Source organism: Schistocerca piceifrons, chromosome 3 (assembly GCF_021461385.2).
Source record: "Schistocerca piceifrons isolate TAMUIC-IGC-003096 chromosome 3, iqSchPice1.1, whole genome shotgun sequence".
NCBI classification, from domain to species: domain Eukaryota; kingdom Metazoa; phylum Arthropoda; class Insecta; order Orthoptera; family Acrididae; genus Schistocerca; species Schistocerca piceifrons.
The window spans coordinates 34,340,182-34,365,533 of record NC_060140.1 but is presented as its reverse complement, the minus strand read 5'-3'; the positions used below and the strand labels follow the sequence as shown (position 1 = coordinate 34,365,533).

Below are 25,352 nucleotides of genomic sequence, written 5' to 3'. Positions count from 1 at the left end.
TGAGTCCACATCTGCCCCTGGAAATGTCTTACAGTTTAAAACCTGGTTCCTAAATCTCTGTCTTACCATTATATAATCTATCTGAAATCTGTCAGTATCTCCAGGCTTCTTCCATGTATACAACCTTCTTTTATGATTCTTGAACCAAGTGTTAGCTATGATTAAGTTATGCTTTGTGCAAAGCAAAATTCTACCAGACGGCTTCCTCTTTCATTTCTTACCCCCAATCCATATTCACCTACTATGTTTCCTTCTCTCCCTTTCCTACTTTCGAATTCCAGTCACCCATGACAATCAAATTTTCGTCTCCCTTCACTACCTAAATAATTTCTTTTATTTCATCATACATTTCATCAATTTCTTCATCATCTGCAGAACTAGTTGGCATATAATCTTGTACTACTGTAGTAGGCATGGTCTTCGTGTCTATCTAGGCCACAATAATGCGTTCACTATGCTGTTTGTAGTACGTTCTCAGAAATTTCTTCCTCAAATTAAGGCCAATGATTGATACTGGTAGACTTCTCTTGGTCAATAATGCTCTTTTTGCGAGTGCTAGTCTGCTTTTGATGCCCTCCTTACGCTGTCCGTCATGGATTATTTTGCTACCTAGGTAGCAGAATTCCGTAACTTCATTGACTTCGTGACCATCAATCCTATTGTTAAGTTTCTCGCTGTTCTCATTTTTGTTACTTCTCGATACCTTCGTCTTTCTGCAATTTACTCTCAACCCAGATTCTGTACTCAGTAGACAGTTCATTGAATTCGGCAGATGTTCTAATACTTCATCGCTTTCACTGAGGGTAGCAACATCACCTGCGAATCTTAGTTGATATCCTTTCACCTTGAATTTTAATTCTATTGTTGAACGATTATTATATTTCCATCATTGCCTCTTCGATAGATAGATTGAACATAATCCGACCACTTCGTTCTTGATCTTCCGCTCTTATTATTCCCTCTTGGCTCTAGTACATATCGTTTATTACCTGTCTCTCCCTATAGCTTATCCTTATTTTCCTCAGATTTTCGAGCATCTTACATCATTTGACAATGTCGAACTCTTTTTTCCAGATCGTCAAATCCTATGAACGTGTCTTGATTTTTCTTTAGCATTGCTCCCATTATCAACCATGACGTGAAAGAACTGCCTCTCTGGTGCCTTTACCTTTCCTAAACCCAAACTGATCGTCGTCTAACAGGTCCTGAATTTTCTTTTCCATTCTTCTGTACATTATTCTTGTGAGCAACTTGGATGCATGAACTGTTAAGTTGATTGTGTGATAATTCTTGCGTTTGTCAGCTCTTGCAATCTTCGGAATTGTGTGGATGATTTTTTTTCTGAAACTCTGATGGTATATGGCCAGACATACATTCTACGTACCAACGTGAATAATCGTTTCGTTGCCACTTCCCCCAAAGATTTCAGAAATTCCGATAGAATGTTATCAATCCCTTGTGCCTTATTTGATTTTCAATATTCCGAAACGCTTCTGAATCCTGATTCAAATACCGGATCCTCTATCTCTTTCCTGTCGACTCCTGTTCTTCTTCCATCACTTCATCAGACAAATACATATCACTAAGAACTGTTAGTTTTGACTGTTATCCATGTACAAATTTAAATTCATTTGTAGGAAAAGAAATATAATTTTTATAAAGTTGGTGTGTATACACTACGGTTATCTACGTACGTAAGTAAATGAAAGTCTGCTATAACAGAAAGTGTATTATTTTCTACTAAATAAGTGTTTACAAAAACATTTGATTGTTTGTGTTCCGATGTATTGGGTCCGTGCGGTTCCCCGCCTTCGGTCCGCCCCCTCTGGCTGGCCCCTCCCTGCTGCTGTCTCCTCCTCTCCTCCCTGCCGTAAATCCAGATTCTGGCGTAGCATTTCATACGGGCACTCCTTATTCCTGGAGACTTGCGTATATCAGTTGGTACACCCGAACGTCTTTTGTTCTTAAGAGGAGGCTCCTGTGCCACATGGCACTCACTTGATTTATTGTCCCACCTACCCTCTCTCACCTAATATTATATGGTTCATGTCTTCTTCTTCTTCTTCTTCTTCTTCTTCTTCTTCTTCTACACAACTGCAAAGAAGATTCTCGATCAGTCTCAGGTGATGTAAATACTCTTTAAAACGATCGTTATTGAATTTCATTCGCGCAGTGGAAGGGTAAGACACTCCTGACAGGGTGTGCTTCGTATATCAATGCGTTAACAGGACCGCAGGTTGTCCTGCTCTGTATGTTTCCCTTTGTGGTCGATTCGTCGGCTCCGTTCCTCGCCCCACCTCATTCTCGTCGTCCTTTTAAGTCGTTGTACGGAGTCCGCGTGCGGCACCGTTGGACAACGTGCTGCTCCTGACGGTGCGCCTTCGTCAGCGTTGGTCTGACTCCTCTTTGCTGATTTTGCAGCACACTGTCTTGTTGTATAATTCCATAAACAACTAGGTTCTTGTGTCACTAGGTAAACCGATTTTTCAAGATTATCGCTCGCGAATGGGTCAAGTTAATAGCTTTGTCCTGAATGCAGTTTTCTGTGTACGTAATTGCCTGTAAAATGACTACTAGCTTCGCCGTCATAAGAGATATTTCTACAAGTAATTTATAGGGTCCCGAAGCATCTGTTGTCTAGTCTATGAATGCACACTCTGTGCCATTTGCAATTTGGGAACATCTATACATATTATTCTGGGATCTGTTATATGTGCTAAGACATATGCTCTGAATGCTTTCCGTAGGTATGTTTCACAATGTTCGCTTTGATTTGAGGAAGGATATGTGATGACTGTTGTAACATAGTAGATCCGTAGCACGTATGACTTGGTGCTGAGCTCTTTAATTTCAGCCGGCCGTGGTGGTCTAGCGGTTCTAGGCGCGCAGTCCGGAACCGCGCGACTGCTACGGTCGCAGGTTCGAATCCTGCCTCGGGCATGGATGTGTGTGATGTCCTTAGGTTAGTTAGGTTTAAGTAGTTCTCAGTTCTAGGGGACTGATGACCACAGTAGTTAAGTCCCATAGTGCTCAGAGCCATTTGAACCATTTTGAATCTTCAATTTCAAAGTAATCTAGAACATATGTCGGCGCCTTTTTGTTGATCCAACAGCATCCGATGAAACAGTCGATCGCCACCGTACGGATATTCGATACAACCAACGCTATCGTAAACTGGCTATATGCTAGCATGAATTTCGACGAGAGATAATGCAGTCGGAGGTGTAATGGGTCTTTTAATGTCTCCCATAACAGTGTATTTGTTCGCGTCGATTTCATCGCACTGTCACAGATGCGGAGCACTTTATTCTGTATTTTGTCTGTACAGAAAATGGACGGCGGTAATAAAAGAGTCGAGGGGCGTGAAAGGGAAACAGTGGTTGAGAAGGGTGTGAGACAGGGTTCTAACCTATGCCCGATATTATTCAATCTGTACATTGAACAAGCAGTTGAGGAAATCAAACAAAAATTTGCAGTAGTAGTTACAGTTCAGGGAAAAGAAATAAATACTTTAAGGTTTGCCGATGACATTGTAGTTCTGTCAGAGACAGCAAAGGATGGTTCAAATGGCTCTAAGCACTATGGGACATAACATCTGAGGTCATCAGTCCATTAGACTGCCCGAGGCAGGATTCGAACCTGCGACCGCAGAAGCAGCGCGGTTCCGGACTGAAGCGTCTCAAACCGCTCTGCCACAGCGGCCGGCGCAGAGGTAGAGAGGATATAAAATGTAGACTGGCAACGGCAAGAGAAACATTTCTTAAGGAGAGAAATTTGTTAACTTCGATTATAGATTAAAGTGTTAGAAAATCTTTTCTGAAAGTATTTGTATGGAGCGTAGCCATGTATGGAAGTGAAACATGAACGATAGACAGTTTAGACAAGAACGGAATAGAAACTTTCGAAATGTGGTGCTGCGGAAGAATGTTGAAGATCAGATGGGTAGATCGCGTAACTAATGAGGAGGTACTTAAAAGAATTGGGGAGACAAAATGGTTGATACGGCACATTCTGAGACACCGAGGGATCATCAGTTTAGTATTGGAGGGAAGCATGGGGAGCAAAAATCGTAGAGGGACACAGAGAGATGAATACAGTAAGCTGATTTAGAAGGATGCAGGTTGTAGTAGTTAATCGGAGATGAAGAAGCTTGCACAGGATAGAGTAGCGTGGAGAGCTGCATCAAACCAGTCTCAGGACAGAAGACTACAACAACAACAGCAATTAGGGTGGAAGTGCTTGCAGATGCATTGCAAACGCATGCAAAGTCCAGGTAGGGACGATTAAGTGCTCTGTAAATACGTAGAGCCACATTGGAGGCACCCGCTCCCCCCCCCCCCCATCTCCCCCCCCCCCTCCTCCACCCCCTACATCTTTGTCTAGCGAATACACAGAGTGAGGTCTTCCTGGGCGAGGGCGATATAGACAGTAAAGTAATACGAGGCAAGACTGGAAATTCTCCATCAGTTGTCCTAGTGCCTCGGTGCATAAATGTAGAGTCTGTCAGCAAATTGCAAGATCTTAGTGTGGTCGCCCACTAGATAATTTATAAATATTGAAAAGCATTGACGACAAAATAGAGTATTGCGGCAAGCCAGTACTCGTCATCCCCGGTCCCTTTGTTTGTGGGCAATTTTTAATCATGATCTGTCGATGTGATAATAATAGTTGTAGATTTGAGCAAATCTTCTGAGGACATCTTAGTTAATCAGGAAATGTGTTGATATCGGTAGTGATACATTGTCATAGCCATTTATTAAATCTGTAAAAATCTGCAGTAAGTATTTATTTTCACGTAGGGATTTGAGAATGTCGGTTGTTGAAAGCATTAGAACTTCGTTTGAGGCCGTTCCTCTTCCAGACCGAAATTGGGTCCGCCTCGGTGGGCGCCAATTTCTGCAGCGCTCCGTCTGGCACGACGTCCCTCTGTTGGCGGGGCGTTTAATTTTCCGCCAAATTTATGCAAGTGGTATTTCTTTAAAAAAAAGTCCAACATAATTTTCCCCAGTTTCTTCTTAGCTTTTGATGGAAAGTACGTTTGGCAGTTGCTATAGCACTTTTAACTTCGAGATGATTTACTAATGTGGTGTATTGCTTGTATCGCCTTAGTGCCTCTTTTCCTCATTGGCTTTGCGTCCTGGCTTTCTGCCTTCCACCACGGCCTCGGAGGTTCTCTTAGAAGATAAGACGTTCGCTTTTGCGCCGTTGACTTCCTTGATCATGGCCTCTGTAAATGTAGTATACTCTCCTACAGCGCCACGTGTATCCGCAATTACACATATGTTGTCTTCCACGTATTTCTTGTACGCCTTCTAGTCAGCTTTCCGTATATCCCACATTATATGTTATAACGAATTTCGGTGGACCATTCCGGCCGTGGAAGCTTAGGTGGTCCGATTCTAGTGGGACATACACTATGCACCGTGCCTTTACAGGACCCAGATAGATAGGCCAACAGCTGACTTTCCCAAACCAGATGTACTGATGCAGTTCGCCGATTAATCGATCAGCGTGAGTAATTTCTCTGCATCGATTTTTTCCAGAATCGTGTTCCTCTCTACAGCGCCATCCTCGGTGGTGTGTGCTGAGATCTCTGGAAATGACTTTAGAACCGTCCACTTGCTGTAATACTGTTTATTGTCCTTCAGTAATCAGTCCTGTCGCCAGACGAAGGCGCGCTGACGGACCATCCGCCGTCTGTGGCCTCTCCGCCTACCTGCTGTATTCCCGCCGCGGTCCGCTCCCAGGGGCGGTGGTGCGTCCATCCATCCCAGCATTCAGATCTCTACTTTTGAACGAAGTCTCGTTCTTTGTCCTTGCAGAACCAAGTGCTGACTCCCGTACTTCGCTAAAGTTATAGGCAGCACTGCGGTTGATCAGGTGGTCCCTGGTCCGACTCTCAATAGATTCCTCAGTCGCGCAGTCCTAGTGTAACTGTATTCTATATAGCCGGCCACTGAGCCACACCTAACTTCGGTGAGATGATCAATCACAAGCTGAAAGCACATCAGTGAGTTATTTTGTCATTTAATGCGCTGGGTGAAACAGAAGGACCAGCTAAAGCATCGTAAAAGGCAAGTCAACAGGTCGTGGCACGTGCACGTGTGTGACCCTCATTCTCTTGTGTTGTGTTGTGCAGGACTCATTTGGAGTGAGGTGAAGCAGCTGTGGGACGTGGGCCTGGAGGAGTACGCCAACGACATGTGGAACGTCATCGACTTCGTGACCAACTCGCTGTACGTGGCCACGGTGGCGCTCCGCGTCGTCGCCTACTACCAGGTACTGTGCGCCCGCCCCACTCACCCCGCACGTACAGCGCACCCGCCCCACATACTGCGCATCTGTCCCGCATAATACTATGTACGCCGCGCCTGGCCCACACACTAATATGTACGGTGTACCTGCACCACATACTACTATGTACAGTACATAGATACAGTGCGCCTTCTCTGCATACGACCAGGTACCACGTGGGCTCAGACATTTCTCTCCGCATGTGGGCTAATTCTTACAGAGAAGAAAACAGCAACCAGCCACTATTAATAGTGCTATTTATTTAGGTAAATATCGCCGTTACCGGTTTCGAACTGGCAATTTCATCATCAGACGGCTGTTCACATGATTTTCAGGATACAATTTACATTATCGTCCGTTTTCGACTTTTATTATTCCACTGTGGCGAAGTATTTTTGGTGAGTTGTTGCCCTACGGTAGAAAAACGGTGTTAGAAGCGCCCTATGTGAAAATAACTAACCTCCAAACGATGAAATACAGCGTAAATAAATATGTAAGGTTAAGTGGTTATGGTACTTACGTCGAAAATTCCGCGCGATTTTGTTGCGAAGTTGCAGGATTTTATTTTTCGCATATTCCTAAATATATCCAGCACTTACGTAACTTGTACAGCACCATATTGTGCAGAGCACCACACACACACACACACACACACACACACACACACACACACACACACACACCAAAAAGAATTTGCCACATGTAAAGTTATCACAGAGATTACAGATTTACAAACTCAACAGTGTCCGAATTTTCGACGTAAGTAGCATAACCACTTAACCTTACATATGTATTTACGCTGTATTTCATCGTTTGGAGGTTAGTTATTTTCACATAGGGCGCTTCTAACACTGTTTTTCTACCGCAGGGCAACAACTCACCAAAAATACTTCGCCACAGTGGAATAATAAAAATCGAAAACGGACGATAATGTAAAGTGTGTCTTGAAAATCATGAGAACAGCCGTCTGGTGATGAACTCGCCAGTTCGAAACCGGTAACGGCGCTATTTACCTAAATAAATAGCACTATTAATAGTGGCTGGTTGCTGTTTTCTTCTCTGCAAGAATTAACCTACATTCATTCTACACAGCCACGGTCTCACCATGTCAGTTTTAGACAAAATAGCATTTCTCTCCGCCTTTCTTATAGCGTATACTGGATTGTAAGTACTTTAATTATACTGTTATCTGGGTTTGCTTTTATTTTATTTTCCACTACAGAACATTTAGATGAAGGATTGGATTCAGTTATGTCCGAAGTAATGTATGACTTTGTTACTCAAAGTTATCGCATCAGACTTTTATGGTGCCTAGTTTCTTCGAGGAGATCATCTGATTGCAACGTAAAACTTCACTGGCTCCTTGCTTCCACACCTCCACTAATTGCACTGGTTTATTAATTTTACTCTGATTTGGTGTCGTGTTTTCTTTTTATGCGTATCAACATGTTGATCACAAAATGAAAAGTGCAAGTGATGTAAGTGATGTGTTGTAAAAAATGTGGGTAAATAAACACCGTAATTCGCCCAGCTGGATCACGGGGACTGATGAACAGATCTCCAGGACCACACACGTGGGCTACCGACGCTGGAAATCGCCACTGAAGATACTTCACAAATAAAAGAAGCGAAACGCGCATGGCAATAAACAAACTGCCTTTCATTTAGGTACGTAAACGGAACATAAACGAATTTTGAAGCAACTAAGGAAGACGGAAAAGAGAAAAAATGACGATACAATCCATCTCTTAAAAGACTGAGTAATAGTCACTATAAACTCGAGAAAGCAAGAGATACCTGTCTTCCTCTGCTAGTATCTTTTTCAATATCTGTATATTATTGGAAATGTTTATAAAGACAACATGAAATCAATCGATTCGATTAAAGCATCGTCGTAAGACGCGTTTGGTCGTTCACCTATTCTACTCTGCTCTGCATGTGAGGCGTAGCTTCAGCACGTATCTGCCTGTAATGAAGGTTCACAGGAAAGAAAGTGATCCGTTACAGGCGCCTTGTATGTTAGTTACTCAGTTGTTCATTTATTAGATCTGGCAGCTTAATACAACAATGAAACCTTACAGCTCTAGTTAATTTCCGGAACTATTTGTTCGCGACTCATTCGACACATGGCACCTAATGCCCTCTCTTTACTCACAACCTTTCTGCTGACTCTTCGTTACATTCTCTGAGCAGTTCCGTTTTCTTCTGTGTCAAAAACTGAGTCAGTACCACTCTGACAGGAGACAGGCGTTGATCCAAGGAGAAGTGAAAATTGTTTAGCATTTACCATCACAGGTCTTGGGCATACAATTTTCCAGTAACATAATCTATGGAAGTACATTGTTAATCACAGACTGCTTTGATTTCTTTAAAATATTATTTACGGAGTACGTTTTAATTCATTGTTTTAGTTATATGTTTGGTTGTATATATTGATTGTCTGGTAAAAAATACTTTTTCTTTTCTAATGTCTTCGATATGTGACGTACACGTAACAAGTAAGTTCCATTTGCATTTCGTTCTGTGCTGTTGCTGCAGGCACACTTTGGAGCACGTGCAGTAGCTGCTTTGACTGGAGAAGGAGATGAGACAATTTTATTTCTGTGTGCAATGTTGATGTTGTAGAGTGCTCGTTTACAATGGCGAAGCTGATTTAAAATTCCGCAGCTTGTGAGATTAAATTTGGATGTAGCCAGTTTGACCACCCTTCGTACAGCCTCTAGCGACTTCGACCTGCTTTTCCACCCAAAAGTGCTCCTCGATCGTCAAAATTTCAGCGACGACAATGAGCTCAGAGAACATGTAACCACACAATCGACTACATAGGCGACAATTTTCTATACGAAGACCTGCGGAATGCTGGGAGTCTGTAAAAAAAAAAAAAAAAAAAAAAAAAAAAAAAAAAAAAAAAAAAAAAAAAAAAAAAAAAAAGAAAGAAATTGTTAAATTAAGATTGATAGTTTACATCCAATAAATATTTTTGTTATATCTGTAATCTGTACTTCTTTTGTTTGTATTAATAACAGAACTGATTTTCTGGGTACAACTCACAATATCATTTGACTCTGTTCCTTGTTCACTCTCACAAATCCAGCTGTTACTGTAGTAATTAATTTGTTTTTAATAATGTATACAATTGGTTGGCAGGCGTCCTCAAAAGGTGCAGCAAAGATGCCCACTACCTTACACAGATATTGACAATGTGATCGAATACATTTGTTGCCACCATCCTTTCGGGAGTAATGTGTAGGGACGACATTGTTCGCCTGCGGGTGGAGGTAATGCGTGTGCGTGTGTGTGGTGGCAGGTGCAGAAGGAGCTCGCACTGCGCAGGGAGACCGAGGGCCCAGCGCCGCGGGACCTGCCGCGCGAGGAGTGGGACACCTGGGACCCCATGCTCATCGCCGAGGGCCTCTTCTCCGCCGCCAACATCTTCAGGTGAGCCGCGGCCGGCGCTGAAGTGAGACTTGCGCTAGTCAGGTGGATGGTGTGGGGCTGCGCCTAGTCAGCGCCAAAGGCCTCCTAACAGCCCGCAACGTGTCTGCGAACAGTAAATTAGTCCCAGTGCGTCTTCAGATCTCCACGCTGCATTTCCAGAATTACTACTCAGTATCGGTAGGTAACTGTCAGCGTCATTTCTTGCTATCTGGAAGTTCTATTACCGTACCTAGTCTCAGAAGCAATGCGCAGTTTCCCCAGTTATTTAGGGATGTGGGTATTCCAGTGAATAAAAAGAAACATAAATTCAATATCTGACACATCAGCCGAGTGAGCGGCGTAGCCCTGCACACTCCTCACAAATATTTTCGTAATGAAATTCACATCAAAAAAAGCTTTCCCTCACTACGGTTCCCAGAACTCCTGAAGATAGATGTTGACTGTGTATATTGTATCAGTCCCTTTCACTGTTCAAAGATGTCACTAAACCCGCCCAAAGACGTAAACAACCGTGCATGAGCAGCGCCTATTAGACGGAGGGGGTCAGAGAGCCGATCAGTTCCAGTCATCTCACCGGGAAGGAGGGAAACGGCTCGTGTTGTCCTCAGTTCAACCGTGCCTAGACGGTCAATACCGCGGTTCCATCGCGTCCGCATTGTTACTTTGTGCCATGGAGGAGATATAGAGAGACAGGAACTGTCGATGACATGCCTCGCTCAGGCCGCCCAAGGGCTATTACTGCAGTGGATGACCGCTACCTACTGATTACGGTTCGGAGGAACACTGACAGCAACGCTTTTCGTCCAGCCACAGGACGTCGTGTTACGACTCAAACTGTGCGCAGCTTCACTCCCACGTCCATGGTGACGCCCATCTTCGCAACCACGACACCGTGCAGCGCAATAGAGATGGACTCAACAACATGCCGAATGGACCGCTCTGGATTGGCATCACGTTCTCTTCACCGATGAGTGTCGCATATGCCTTCAACCATACAATCGTCGGAGACCTGCTTGGAGGGAACTCAGTCAGGCTGCACGTCTTAGATACACTGTCCAGTGAGTGCAGGCCAAGGTGGAGGTTCCCTACTGTTTTAGGGTGGCATTATGTGGGGCTCACGTATGCCGCTGGTGGTCATGGAAGGCACCGTAACGGCTGTAAGATATGTGAATGCAATCCTCCGACCGATAGTGCAACCCTATCCGCAACATATTGGCGGGGCATTCGTCTTCATGCGCGCCCCCATCGTGCACATCTTGTGAATGACTTCCTTCAAGATAACGTTCGACTAGAGAGGCCAGCATGTTCTTCAGACATGAGCCCTACCGAACACGCCTGGGATAGATTGAAAAGGGCTATGTACGGACGACGTGACCCACCAACGACTCTGAGGGATCTACGCCGAATCGCCGTTGAGGAGTGGCACAATCTGGACCAACAATGCCTTGATGAACTTGTGGATAGTATGCCACGACGAATACAGACATGCATCAATGCAAGAGGACGTGCTACTATGTAACAGAGGTACCGGCGTGTACAGCAATCTGGACCACCTCCTCTGAAGGTCTCGTTGTATGGTGGTACAACATGCCGTGTCTGGTTTTCATGAGCAACGAAATGGGCGGAAATGATGTTTCTGCTGATCTCTCTTCCAATTTTCTGTACAGGTTCCGGAACTCTTGGAATCGAGGTGATGCAAAACTCTTTTTGATGTGTATATTATCAAGTGAATTTGTCTCAACCACAGCACTACGTCGAGTTCTAGCACAAATGACACATTACAGCTCGTGTTTAGAAATGCCCTCAGTTCTCAAGATTCCACATTACATCTCTCGACGTATGTTTCCGACAGAACTCAGCCCCATCGCATTTTCGGATGCTCTGGGGAAATTTTATGCGTTCCTCCAGCAGACACTATGGAGCTGGCGTCAGAGTGCCCGTTGCTGTCAGTGTTTGTGGATTCAGGAAGCTGACACAGATTCTGCAATACAGTAGTGAATGTCACAGCAGGCAGCGCCCAACTGACGACGCAGACTGGTGCAAGCTACGTGTTACGTTGCTATGCCACTATGGTGGTGTGGGCTGAGCTGCACTCTAGAGCACTGAACTTCTCTCGGTAGGGTCCCCCACTAGCCTTCACACAGGCAAGCATTCTCCCGTAGGAGAACAGTGGGAGCTCTTCTCCACTTTGAACCCCCTCAATGTCGTCGTCCACAGGCCCTATTTTACGTGTCAACATCATCCTCCTACCTTCCAGCTATAATTGTCAAGGTAAGCTGCAACCCTCCCTGCGACAAAGGGATCCATTGTTCTCTTATGTGCCGCGAGGGGTTAGCCGAGCGGCCTAAGGCGCTGCAGTCGTGGACTGTGCAGCTGGTCCCGGCGGAGGTTCGAGTCCTCCCTCGGGCATGTGTGTGTGTGTTTGTCCTTAGGATAATTTAGGTTATGTAGTGTGTAAGCTTCGGGAGTGATGACCTTAGCAGTTAAGTCCCATAAGATTTCACACACATTTGAACATTTTTTGATCTCTTATGTAAACAGGTCATCCACTTTCCTAGCCTCCTTAAGTAAACATACCATTCACTTGTGCTTTACGAGTTATTTGTTTAAGTCTTTGATATTTATTTAGCACTTCTTTGAAGTTGCCACCTCCCCTGTCCTCACTCACCCAGGAGTCCACTTCTGCTCTTATGTTAATGTAAACAAACCATCCACCTATGCTCCTATCAGGTATTTATTTAACACCTACATGTTTATTTAAGACTTCTTTTAAATTACTGTCTTGTCCCTCTTCCTTCTCCAAGACGCCCAGTTGTGCTCTTAAGTTATGTTTTCATACGTCTAATATATTACCCACCATAACGACATGACTGTCAGAATCTTATAGCAGTACCTTAATAACCATAATTTTTGTTTCCTCCACTCCTCTAGGCCAATTGTATGACGTATAAATAGCGTAAAGTTACCCTCACCACTGGTTCAACTAGTATCGTAGCTCCCATATCCCTCTCAACAGGTGTGGCACCTGTCTTCAGATGGCCTTAGCATTTGTGCTCTGTATCAGACACCATCCCAAACACAATAAAAGATTATCACATGCAGTTCATGGGAAAGCTACAGATAACATACCTTATGCTCTCTGAGAGACTAAATGTGGCGTCAAGAAACTGATCTTTATTTATCACCTCTTCCAAACATTTTACTGGGTTATGGGAACTAGAGTGTCCCAGAGTCTCCCAGATTCCTGCTCTCTATTATTTCTATCTGATTCTTTCCTACTTTTGCCTGCGTCAATAACTATCCAAAACCAAGCTCCTAAATTCTTCATATGCTTTTAGTCGAATTTTCGTCACTGCTTTGTAATCGAGGTAGTTGCACATAAAGCCCGTGCAATGTGTCAGTGTCATGAAGGCGACAGACTGTCGATGTTGTTGTTGTTGTTGTGGTCTTCAGTCCTGAGACTGGTTTGATGCAGCTCTCCATGCTACTCTATCCTGTGCAAGCTTCTTCATCTCCCAGTACCTACTGCAACCTACATCCTTCTGAATCTGCTTAGTGTATTGATCTCTTGGTCTCCCTCTACGATTTTTACCCTCCACGCTGCCCTCCAATGCTAAATTTATGATCCCTTGATGCCTCAAAACATGTCCTACCAACCGATCCCTTCTTCTAGTCAAGTTGTGCCACAAACTTCTCTTCTCCCCAATCCTATTCAATACCTCCTCATTAGTTACGTGATCTACCCACCTTACCTTCAGCATTCTTCTGTAGCACCACATTTCGAAAGCTTCTATTCTCTTCTTCTCCAAACTGGTTATCGTCCATGTTTCACTTCCATACATGGCTATACTCCATACAAATACTTTCAGAAACGACTTCCTGACACTTAAATCTATACTCGATGTTAACAAATTTCTCTTCTTCAGAAACGATTTCCTTGCCATTGCCAGTCTAAATTTTATATCCTCTCTACTTCGACCATCATCAGTTATTTTACTCCCTAAATAGCAAAATTCCTTTACTACTTTAAGTGTCTCATTTCCTAATCTAATCCCCTCAGCATCACCCGATTTAATTTGACTACATTCCATTATCCTCGTTTTGCTTTTGTTGATGTTCATCTTATATCCTCCTTTCAAGACACTGTCCATTCCGTTCAACTGCTCTTCCAAGTCCTTTGCTGTCTCTGACAGAATTACAATGTCATCGAATAACCTCATTTACTTCTTCTCCATGAATTTTAATACCTACTCCGAATTTTTCTTTTGTTTCCTTTACTGCTTGCTCAATATACAGATTGAATAACATCGGGGAGAGGCTACAACCCTGTCTCACTCCTTTCCCAACCACTGCTTCCGTTTCATGCCCCTCGACTCTTATAACTGCCATCTGGTTTCTGTACAAATTGTAAATAGCCTTTCGCTCCCTGTATTTTACCCCTGCCACCTTCAGAATTTGAAAGAGAGTATTCCAGTTAACGTTGTCAACAGCTTTCTCTAAGTCTACAAATGCTAGAAACGTAGGTTTGCCTTTTCTTAATCTTTCTTCTAAGATAAGTCGCAAGGTTAGTATTGCCTCACGTGTTCCAACATTTCTACGGAATCCAAACTGATCTTCCCCGAGGTCCGCTTCTACCAGTTTTTCCATTCGTCTGTAAAGACTTCGCGTTAGTATTTTGCAGCTGTGACTTATTAAGCTGATAGTTCGGTAATTTTCACATCTGTCAACACCTACTTTCTTTGGTATTGGAATTATTATATTCTTCTTGAAGTCTGTGGGTATTTCGCCTGTCTCATACATCTTGCTCACCAGATGGTAGAGTTTTGTCATGACTGGCTCTCCCAAGGCCATCAGTAGCTCTAATGGAATGTTGTCTACTCCCGGGGCCTTGTTTCGACTTAGGTCTTTCAGTGCTCTGTCAAACTCTTCACGCAGTATCTTATCTCCCATTTCATCTTCATCTACATCCTCTTCCATTTCCATAATATTGTCCTCAAGTACATCGCCCTTGTATAAACCCTCTATATACTCCTTCCACCTTTCTGCCTTCCCTTCTTTGCTTAGAACTGGGTTTCCATCTGAGCTCTTGATATTCATACAAGTGGTTCTCTTCTCTCCAAAGGTCTATTTAATTTTCCTGTAGGCAGTATCTATCTTACCCCTAGTGAGACAAGCCTCTACATCCTTACATTTGTCCTCTAGCCATCCCTGCTTAGCCATTTTGCACTTTCTGTCGATCTCATTTTTGAGACGTTTGTATTCCCTTTTGCCTGCTTCATTTACTGCATTTTTATATTTTCTCCTTTCATCAATTAAATTCAATATTTCTTCTGTTACCCAAGGATTTCTATTAGCCCTCGTCTTTTTACCTACTTGATCCTCTGCTGCCTTCACTATTTCATCCCTCAGAGCTACCCATTCTTCTTCTACTGTATTTCTTTCCCCCATTCCTGTCAATTGTTCCCTTATGCTCTCCCTGAAACTCTCTGCAACCTCTGGTTCTTTCAGTTTATCCAGGTCCCATCTCCTTAAATTCCCACCTTTTTGCAGTTTCTTCAGTTTCAATCTGCAGTTCATAACCAATAGATTGTGGTCAGAATCCACATCTGCCCCTGGAAATGTCTTACAATTTAAAACCTGGTTCCTAAATCTCTGTCTTACCATTATATAATCTATCTGATAGCTATTAGTATCTCTAGGATTCTTCCACGTATACAACCTTCTTTTATGATTCTTGAACCAAGTGTTAGCTATGATTAAGTTATGCTCTGTGCAAAATTCTACAAGGCGGCTTCCTCTTTCATTTCTTCCCCCCAATCCATATTCACCTACTATGTTTCCTTCTCTCCCTTCTCCTACTGACGAATTCCAGTCACCCATGACTATTAAATTTTTGTCTCCCTTCACTACCTGAATAATTTTTTTTTTATCTCATCATACATTTCATCAATTTCTTCATCATCTGCAGAGTTAGTTGGCATATAAACTTGTACTACTGTAGTAGGTGTGGGCTTCGTGTCTATCTTGGCCACAATAATGCGTTCACTATGCTGTTTGTAGTAGCTAACCCGCACTCCTATTTTTTTATTCATTATTAAACCTACTCCTGCATTACCCCTATTTGATTTTGTATTTATAACCCTGTAATCACCTGACCAAAAGTCTTGTTCCTCCTGCCACCGAACTTCACTAATTCCCACTATATCTAACTTTAACCTATCCATTTCCATTTTTAAATTTTCTAACCTACCTGCCCGATTAAGAGATCTGACATTCCACGCTCCGATCCGTAGAATGCCAGTTTTCTTTCTCCTGATAACGACGTCCTCTTGAGTAGTCCCCGCCTGGAGATCCGAATGGGGGACTATTTTACCTCCGGAAAATTTTACCCAAGAGGACGCCATCATCGTTTAATCATACAGTAAAGCTGCATGCCCTCGGGAAAAATTACGGCTGTAGTTTCCCCTTGCTTTCAGCCGTCGATAAAAGCTGTCGATAAAACTGTTAAATTGTTCATCCCAAACTTTCAGACCCTAAAGACGGAATTTTCTCTCGGATATGTATAACTCATGACTAAAAGATTCGTCTGTTGATGGTATGAGAGAACTTCCCGTTCACCATGCATCCGTGGATCAGTCTGCTCTTTTTCACGAATCTTCCTAAGTTTCGACGTTCCATTTCACTAACATGTTGCTGTAGGATGGGAATTTGTTCTAGTTGTGTTCTCATTTCAATTGAATGTGCCTCCTGCCTAAGCAACAAGACTTTAGTCGCAGAATTCCACACTTCCTCACCGTTACTCTGTTTGTAAATTTTCTCAATACTCTGGTTTGTATATGGGATCATTCTCAATAGCCTTGAGCAATATACATAATTTATACTCCATTCCTACTGGTCTCGCTGATGACACACTAGGCTGGCTCCATCGATTAGGTGCAGACGAAACGGACCACGTATTTCCTTCCATTTCTGTCGCTTCAGAAGACACTGCCTCACTTATGTTGTGGATTTCCGTTGCATTGTCTTACATCTTCGTTGTTCCTGCCGTCCGTTGCTTCTTTCCTAATCAATATCCTGCTTCAGTAAATGTTTTTGAGGATAAGACTTGATCAGTGTAGCTTCATCCTGATCGGAATCCAGTTTGCTCAGTTGGAAGGTTCTGGGAGATTACTGGAATAATCTGATTGTACATAATTCCTTCAAGCAACTTATAAATAGTGCTCGACAGCACAACACGTCGATAGTTCTTAGGCTGGTCTGATGCCTTGCTGGGCTTTAGTATTGCTATGATTTTTGAGTGCTTCGTTTTCTGCGGGACTGAACCAGATATCATAGTTTCAGAGAAAAAATCCGCCAGTCTTCTTTTTGTAGAGTTCTCACTATGCAGAAAAAATTCTGGGTGAAGTCCGTCATTTCCTGGTGCCTTTCCAGGTTTTAGAGTTTTAAGTGCAGCAGGAATTTCAGATACAGAGAAAGTTCTTGAGAAGTTACATTGTTCATTAGTGTTCTTTTTGGGCAATGTGAGTTTGCGTCTGATGTATCTGGCAAAAGTTTTACCCCTTGGTGCTCTTGATGTGGACAGTAAATGTGACGCAGTTCTATGAGCTGATGAATGAGTGTTGTCCGTTACTTTAATTTTACTTTCATCCAACTTCCTTAGTAATGACCATGCTTCACTACTTTATGTTTGAAAACTGAGTGACTCAGTAGTTACTACCCACCTAGCACGTATGGCTGTATCGAGATTATGAAGCAGTTTATCTGCTGTTTCCGGAAAATTCATCATATTGTTTCTCATTAGATTCATTGCAATCTGGAATATATTGGGTACGGTTGTGGTGCGGCGGGTTAAATAATCTTCTTTGCCGTTTCGAGAGCCTGAAAACTATTTTTGCTTTCAGCCACAAAGCTAAGTCCGCATTATTCTTGTACCTCTTTAAGAGTTCTTGTATTGAGCGCTATTTACACTAAAGCCTTGAAACTTGGTACGGATGTGTTATTTCCTTAATTATTTCCTTAATGGAATCCAGTGTTGTAATTAGAACTTTCTGTAACAATTACAAATGACACTTAATATAATGTAAAGAGGGACGTTTCTATTCCAAATTTAGTTTTTAGTAAATAATTTGAAAACTAATAGAGGTAGCTTAATGGAGACACGTAATTAATGTTTTAATATGAAACTGACGCTACGTACGAAATTTTATCTTTCTGAGTCTAACATTTAGTACCATCAAATTTTCGTAGATACACCGATTTTTACAAAAAAATTGTATGGAGTGTAGCCATGTATGGAAGTCAAACGTGGACGATGCAGCTCTCCATGCTACTCTATCCTGTGCAAGCTTCTTCATCTCCCAGTACTTACTGCAGCCTACATCCTTCTGCATCTGTTTAGTGTATCCATCTCTTGGTCTCCCTCTACTATTTTTGCCCTCCACGCTGCCCTCCAATGCTAAACTTGTGATCCCTTGATGCCTCAGAACATGTCCTACCAACCGGTCCCTTCTTCTTGTCAAGTTGTGCCACAAACTCCTCTTCTCCCCAATTCTATTCAATACCTCCTCATTAGTTATATGATCTACCCATCTAATCTTCACCATTCTTCTGTAGCACCACATTTCGAAAGCTTCTATTCTCTTCTTGTCTAAACTATTTATCGTCCATGTTTCACTTCCATACATGGCTACACTCCATACAAATACTTTCAGAAAAGACTTCCTAACACTTAAATCTATACTCGATGTTAACAAATTTCTCTTCTTCAGAAACGCTTTCCTTGCTGTACTCGATGTTAACAAATTTCTCTTCTTCTGAAACGCTTTCCTTGCCATTGCCAGTCTACATTTTATATCCTCTCTACTTCGACCATCATTAGTTATTTTGCTCCCCAAATAGCAAAACTCCTTTACTACTTTAAGTGTCTCATTTCCTAATCTACACTCCTGGAAATTGAAATAAGAACACCGTGAATTCATTGTCCCAGGAAAGGGAAACTTTATTGACACATTCCTGGGGTCAGATACATCACATGATCACACTGACAGAACCACAGGCACATAGACACAGGCAACAAAGCATGCACAATGTCGGCACTAGTACAGTGTATATCCACCTTTCGCAGCAATGCAGGCTGCTATTCTCCCATGGAGACGATCGTAGAGATGCTGGATGTAGTCCTGTGGAACGGCTTGCCATGCCATTTCCACCTGGCGCCTCAGTTGGACCAGCGTTCGTGCTGGACGTGCGGACCGCGTGAGACGACGTTTCATCCAGTCCCAAACATGCTCAATGGGGGACAGATCCGGAGATCTTGCTGGCCAGGGTAGTTGACTTACACCTTCTAGAGCACGTTGGGTGGCACGGGATACATGCGGACGTGCATTGTCCTGTTGGAACAGCAAGTTCCCTTGCCGGTCTAGGAATGGTAGAACGATGGGTTCTATGACGGTTTGGATGTACCGTGCACTATTCAGTGTCCCCTCGACGATCACCAGTGGTGTACGGCCAGTGTAGAAGATCGCTCCCCACACCATGATGCCGGGTGTTGGCCCTGTGTGCCTCGGTCGTATGCAGTCCTGATTGTGGCGCTCACCTGCACGGCGCCAAACACGCATACGACCATCATTGGCACCAAGGCAGAAGCGACTCTCATCGCTGAAGACGACACGTCTCCATTCGTCCCTCCATTCACGCCTGTCGCGACACCACTGGAGGCGGGCTGCACGATGTTGGGGCGTGAGCGGAAGACGGCCTAACGGTGTGCGGGACCGCAGCCCAGCTTCATGGAGACGGTTGCGAATGGTCCTCGCCGATACCCCAGGAGCAACAGTGTCCCTAATTTGCTGGGAAGTGGCGGTGCGGTCCCCTACGGCACTGCGTAGGATCCTACGGTCTTGGCGTGCATCCTTGCGTCGCTGCGGTCCGGTCCCAGGTCGACGGGCACGTGCACCTTCCGCCGACCACTGGCGACAACATCGATGTACTGTGGAGACCTCACGCCCCACGTGTTGAGCAATTCGGCGGTACGTCCACCCGGCCTCCCGCATGCCCACTATACGCCCTCGCTCAAAGTCCGTCAACTGCACATACGGTTCACGTCCACGCTGTCGCGGCATGCTACCAGTGTTAAAGACTGCGATGGAGCTCCGTATGCCACGGCAAACTGGCTGACACTGACGGCGGCGGTGCACAAATGCTGCGCAGCTAGCGCCATTCGACGGCCAACACCGCGGTTCCTGGTGTGTCCGCTGTGCCGTGCGTGTGATCATTGCTTGTACAGCCCTCTCGCAGTGTCCGGAGCAAGTATGGTGGGTCTGACACACCGGTGTCAATGTGTTCTTTTTTCCATTTCCAGGAGTGTAATTCCCTCAGCATCACCCGTCTTAATTCCACTACGTTCCATTATCCTCGTTTTGCTTTTGTTTCCACAAAAATAATAGTGACTTATTGTGAGACTCAGGCATATGGTTGAAACTCCATTGTTTACATCCTATAATTAAGTTGCACACTTATAAAAAAAATTATTATTGGAAATTTCGCACCAATGGCCCTCAGGTGATGTACCCCTCTTTTCTCTTGATGTATTTTACTTCATTCAGCAGATTTTCCTGTATACTGTTGTGTATTTATGAGATAATTGGTGTCACAAACTACAGCACTATACATGTTTATCCTGTACTGTCCAAGTTTTGCAGGAATGTACGCCATGAAGAGTACGTAGGTGCTCATCAGCTGTAATTTGAGGTCCAGGGACATAAAGCGAAATGAATGCGTCAGTGAACATTTCAGACACAGCCCACATATTGTGATCCACAAAGTGTTCTTTTTTTCTTTTTTTCTTCTCATCCTCAGTTTGTCGTCGAACCGGAGGCACAACAGAATATGACGAAATCCTGAAAAGCTCGTACTCATCAGATCGAAATACGCTCAAAGGTTTTCCACGTGCCTTGTGTAAACCAGCTATTATTAGTAGACCAAAGAATACCCGTTCTTCTGTGGAGTCAAATTCAATCCAGCATTCAAGATGTGAGTGTAGAATTTTACTGTAATCTGCGTGGTTACTGGTTTGTATTACTGCTGCACTGTGCATGTCATTGGTGATAAAGGTTGAGACACTTTGTTCTTGTCTGTATTTGTGATCTAAAACGATGTGAAATATGTGTATTATGGTCCTGGAACCCTGATTACAGACATCAGCTGATACCTGTCCATTTCCAGATACATGAACAGGCGCACTAATTTCCTAAATACCATTATCACCTTGTTCACATTCGTTAACGTTCACGTCATCTCCGACCTATATATACATATATCCCTGTCACACCTACCTCAGGATCACTCATCCCCGTTTTCAAAAGTTGATTCATTGTCACTATCACTCTTACGTATATCTGCTAAAACTTGCTCTGGTCTGTAGCCGCCTTCGAAGCGTAAAGCGTTCTTTTCACTTGTCGCTCCTTTTCATGCCTTTTATGAAAATATTAGTAAATACAATATACTGAGCGTTAATTTGGTTTCTTTTCATTAAAAGTAAGTTGCTGCATAAAGATTCGATTTCGTGATCCTCTGAACACATTCCCGTCCTCTTTACGCTGCCCCAACCGCTGCCTGCAGACTACGCTAACATAAACGTTTCATTTCTCAAGCGACGCGCTACAAACATGTCACTTTTTCTAAGAGCTTGTCCATCTAGATCTCCCACTTCAGTCACTTTCTTGCCCCACTTATGCCAAAAATTTGGCGATGACGAGCAGGAGCGGTCATGTTATAAGTGATGCAGTTAAACTATCTCTGCAAGAAGAAAGTGCGATAATGTCTGTGAAAGAGAAAAATCCAATTCCTATGGGGACATACTGGCACGGTGATAATGAACCGAAGTGGGATATGGAATGTTACAAGATTTTGGGAAACACTGCGATAAGAACTGAAAGAACGTCAAAATACAGCGAGATGATAAAAGTCGTGGAATATCGATATGCACACGTACAGATGGCGGCAGTGTCGCCCACGCATGGTATAAAAGCGGAGTGCATTGGCGGAGCTGTCATTTGTACTCAGGTGATTCGTGTGAAAAGGTTTCCGACGTGATTATGGCTGCAGAATGGAAATAACAGATTTTGAACGCGGAACGGTACTTGGAGCTGGACACGAAACGTTAGGATATTCCGAGATCCACAGTCTCGAGAGTGTGCCGAGGACACCAATTTCCAGGCGTTACCTGTCACCACAAACAATGCAGTGGTCGACGGTCTTCACTTAACGACCGAGAGCAGCGGCGTTTGTGTAGAATTGTCAGTGCTAACAGACAGGCTACAATGCGTGAAACACCCGCAGAAATCAATGTGGGACCTACGACAAACATATCCGTTACGACAGTGCCCCGAAATTTAATGTTAACGGGCTGCGGCCGCAGGCGACCGACGCAAGTGCCTCTGCTGACAGCACGGCGTCGCCTGCAGCGCCCCTACTGGGCTCGTGGCCGTGTCGGTTGGACGCTGGACCGTCACCTGGCCACACTAATTCCGACTTCAGTTGGTAAGAGCTTGTGCTAGGGTCTGCGTGTGGCACAGACTGAACATAGCCGGAGAGCCAACTTGTCAGCCAGCAAGGCACTGTGCAAGCTCGAAGTGACTCCATAACGGTGTGGGCTGTGTTTACATGGAATTGACTGGGTCCTCTGGTCCAACTGAACCGATCAGTTACTGGAAATGGTTGTTTTGGGATACTTGAAGACCATTTGCAGCCATTCGTGGACGTCATGTTCCCAAACAGCGATGGGATTTTTACGGATGACAATTCGCCCTGCCACCAGACCACAATTGTTTACGAATGGTTTGAAGAATACTATGGACAATTCGAACAAATGGTTTCGCCACCCAGATCGCGCAATATCAATCCCATCGAATATTTATGGGACATAATCCAGAGATCCGTTGGTGCACAAAATCTTGCACCGGCAACACTTTCGCAATTATGGACAGCTATAGAGGCGGCATGACTCAAAATTTGTGCAGGGGACTTCCAACAACTTGCTAAATTCATGACACGTCGAGTTGCTGCACTACGTTGGGCAAAACGAAGGTTTTTCGAAAGACGTCAACACCCGCTCACAAGGCACACCTGGCTAGCTTTCCCATTCGTGTCACGTGCATTATTCTCGGCTACTGACAATGTACTGACCATTGTGTTGTGCAACGGATCAGTTGTTTATTTTTCTCCATAGCAACTGTTTTATTCGTGAATCACACATTGTCAGTTTGGCAAACCGTAGGCCTGGCATTCGGCCTGAACGGAATGCTCGTCGTTATTTTAATACTTCTCAGATGAAGATAAGCAATAAAATCCCTTGGTAAGTTTCCATTCCAGTCGTTCAGTGTGAAAAATACGATGGGTTACGGGGATTCAATCAAATTTCCAACAGAATCGGCAATTTAATTTTGTGTGAATTGTTAACCTTTCCTCAATCCAAGCAGCATCACCATTTATGAGTATAGGCCACATTTCTCTTGTTGACAGGTGTAATTGTACTTCCTTCGCCAAAACACCGTATAATTTGCAAAAACTCATCTTACAGCAGTTATTGCGACAAAATTCTGAAATAGAGTGTCTCATTGAACAAGTAATTGGCGACCAGAGAGCTCAATAGCTTACAATAAACCTCACTGTGTCGGTTTTCAGTAACATAAGAGAACTAATTTTATGTTTATTTTCATGGTAGGAAACTCTTGTTTCATTAGCTGTCGATAACATTCAATAAATTACAGTCGTTCGATTGAAAAAAATCAAATAGGAAGTATGGCTTCTGATGTATCGACGTAGATAAGGAAGTTCCATGTGTTTACGAACTGGCAAAATATTTTCCTCGTTGTGTGCTATTATATTCCAAAATCTCGTTTCGATGTCTCGTGCGGTTTAGGGGATATGAGGAACAGTGTGAATATGTCATTCTCGCAGGAGTGAGATCCGGAGTCAATGCGGAACATAGGGTTCATTTCCTCCAGATTGGAGACAGATAAAGACCTGTTCGCAAGTCTAAAGAAAAAAATCAATATGTGAGCTACATTTCATACGCAGCAACATATGGTGTAATACGCACCAAACACAAAATCATAGCGACCCGTCCTTTCATTGTAAACTTTTCGAATTTTGCGTACTGTCTTATTAAAATGTGTATATCAAAATAAGTATGACCATTAGCGACACGATGCTTACTTGGCTGTCAAGCTGACGTATAACGCTACAACCAAGGCAAAATCAATCATTTTTACTGAATAGTCTCTCTAAAACCGTTTGAGAAAGATTACCGTGTTGGTGCGCTTCGATTCTGTGAGCGCAAAGCGTCGCCTACCGGCGCGTGCAAAGTCTGTGCGTGCGACTCAATATGCGCAGGACCAGCGCGGCACGTGCAGGACGCCACACGCCACGTGGGCTACACGCGTCTCAATTTACGCTTAGCCAAGGCAAAATGCCTTCGACACAGACGAATATGCAGCACTCTGCGGCATCAATAAACCAACACCATACACGGCCGAGCTGCTCACACAACCCCTCACTCTCATTGTTGTTGTTGTTGTTGTGGTCTTCAGTCTTGAGACTGGTTTGATGCAGCTCTCCATGCTACTCCATCCTGTGCAAGCTTCTTCATCTCCCAGTACCTACTGCACCCTACATCCTTCTGAATCTGCTTAGTTTATTCATCTCTTGGGCTCCATCTACGATTTTTTACCCTCCACGCTGCCCTCCAGAGCTAAATTGGTGATCCCTTGACGCCTCAGAACATGTCCTGCCAACCGCTCCCTTCGTCTAGTCAAGTTGTGCCACAAATCCTCTTCTCGATCCTATTCAGTACCTCCTCATTAGTTATGTGATCTACCCATCTAACCTTCACCATTCTTCTGTAGGACCACATTTCGAAAGCTTCTATTCTCTTTTTGTCCAAGCTATTTATCGTCCATGTTTCACTTCCATACATGGCTACGCACCATACAAATACTTTCAAAAACGACTTCCTGACACTTAAATCCATACTCGATGTTAACAAACTGACTCTCATAACGTGTCAAAATGTAAGTTACCGCATCCGGTTGCAAAAGCAGGCGTTATTTCTAGACCGTAAGGTGTGTCAGTTTCATTCTGACTCTAGTTGTGCAAGATGTGAGGGGTCGGGACTTTGTAGTGGGGAGGAATCTGTCGAAGACGTTGGATGATTTGTTTGGTAGGTCAGAATACATTGGGCGCCACTGTCTCAAGGGCTAACGTAGCTGAATTAAGTATTAGGTATGGGCACTTGAAGAGGGAGTATTTGCCACGCTGGGGGACGATAGCAAATAGTGTGTCTGTTCTGGAATCCGCACTTGGCTCCCCCGTACCAAAAACTCACGTGTTTCCTCCCACGCTCCCATTGGTCAAGAAATGCAGGCTACGGTCGCCAAGCGTCCATCCATCGGCCATCTTTACTGTGGCAACTGTGCTCTGCCCAGCAACATTTTCTGGCACTGGTCTGTGGGAATAGTCTCCCAGCCATGTAACAATTCTTAACCTCAAGCAAAAAAAGCCTACTACTTTGAAATTTTTGAATAATATATCTCAAATTCCTTTCAAACAGTGAGCGCCTGCTC

At 43.8% G+C, this 25,352-nt stretch overlaps 1 protein-coding gene across 1 annotated transcript in view; it reads left to right on the top strand.

The window, feature by feature from the left end:
* LOC124788372 (transient receptor potential-gamma protein-like) overlaps window positions 1–25,352 on the top strand; it is a 389,094-nt gene that overhangs the window by 160,179 nt on the left and 203,563 nt on the right. Inside the window, exons 6-7 of the mRNA XM_047255637.1 lie at window positions 6,140–6,279; window positions 9,602–9,732. Coding sequence (XP_047111593.1) covers window positions 6,140–6,279; window positions 9,602–9,732 — 271 coding nt within the window. The remainder of the gene's footprint in view (window positions 1–6,139; window positions 6,280–9,601; window positions 9,733–25,352) is intronic.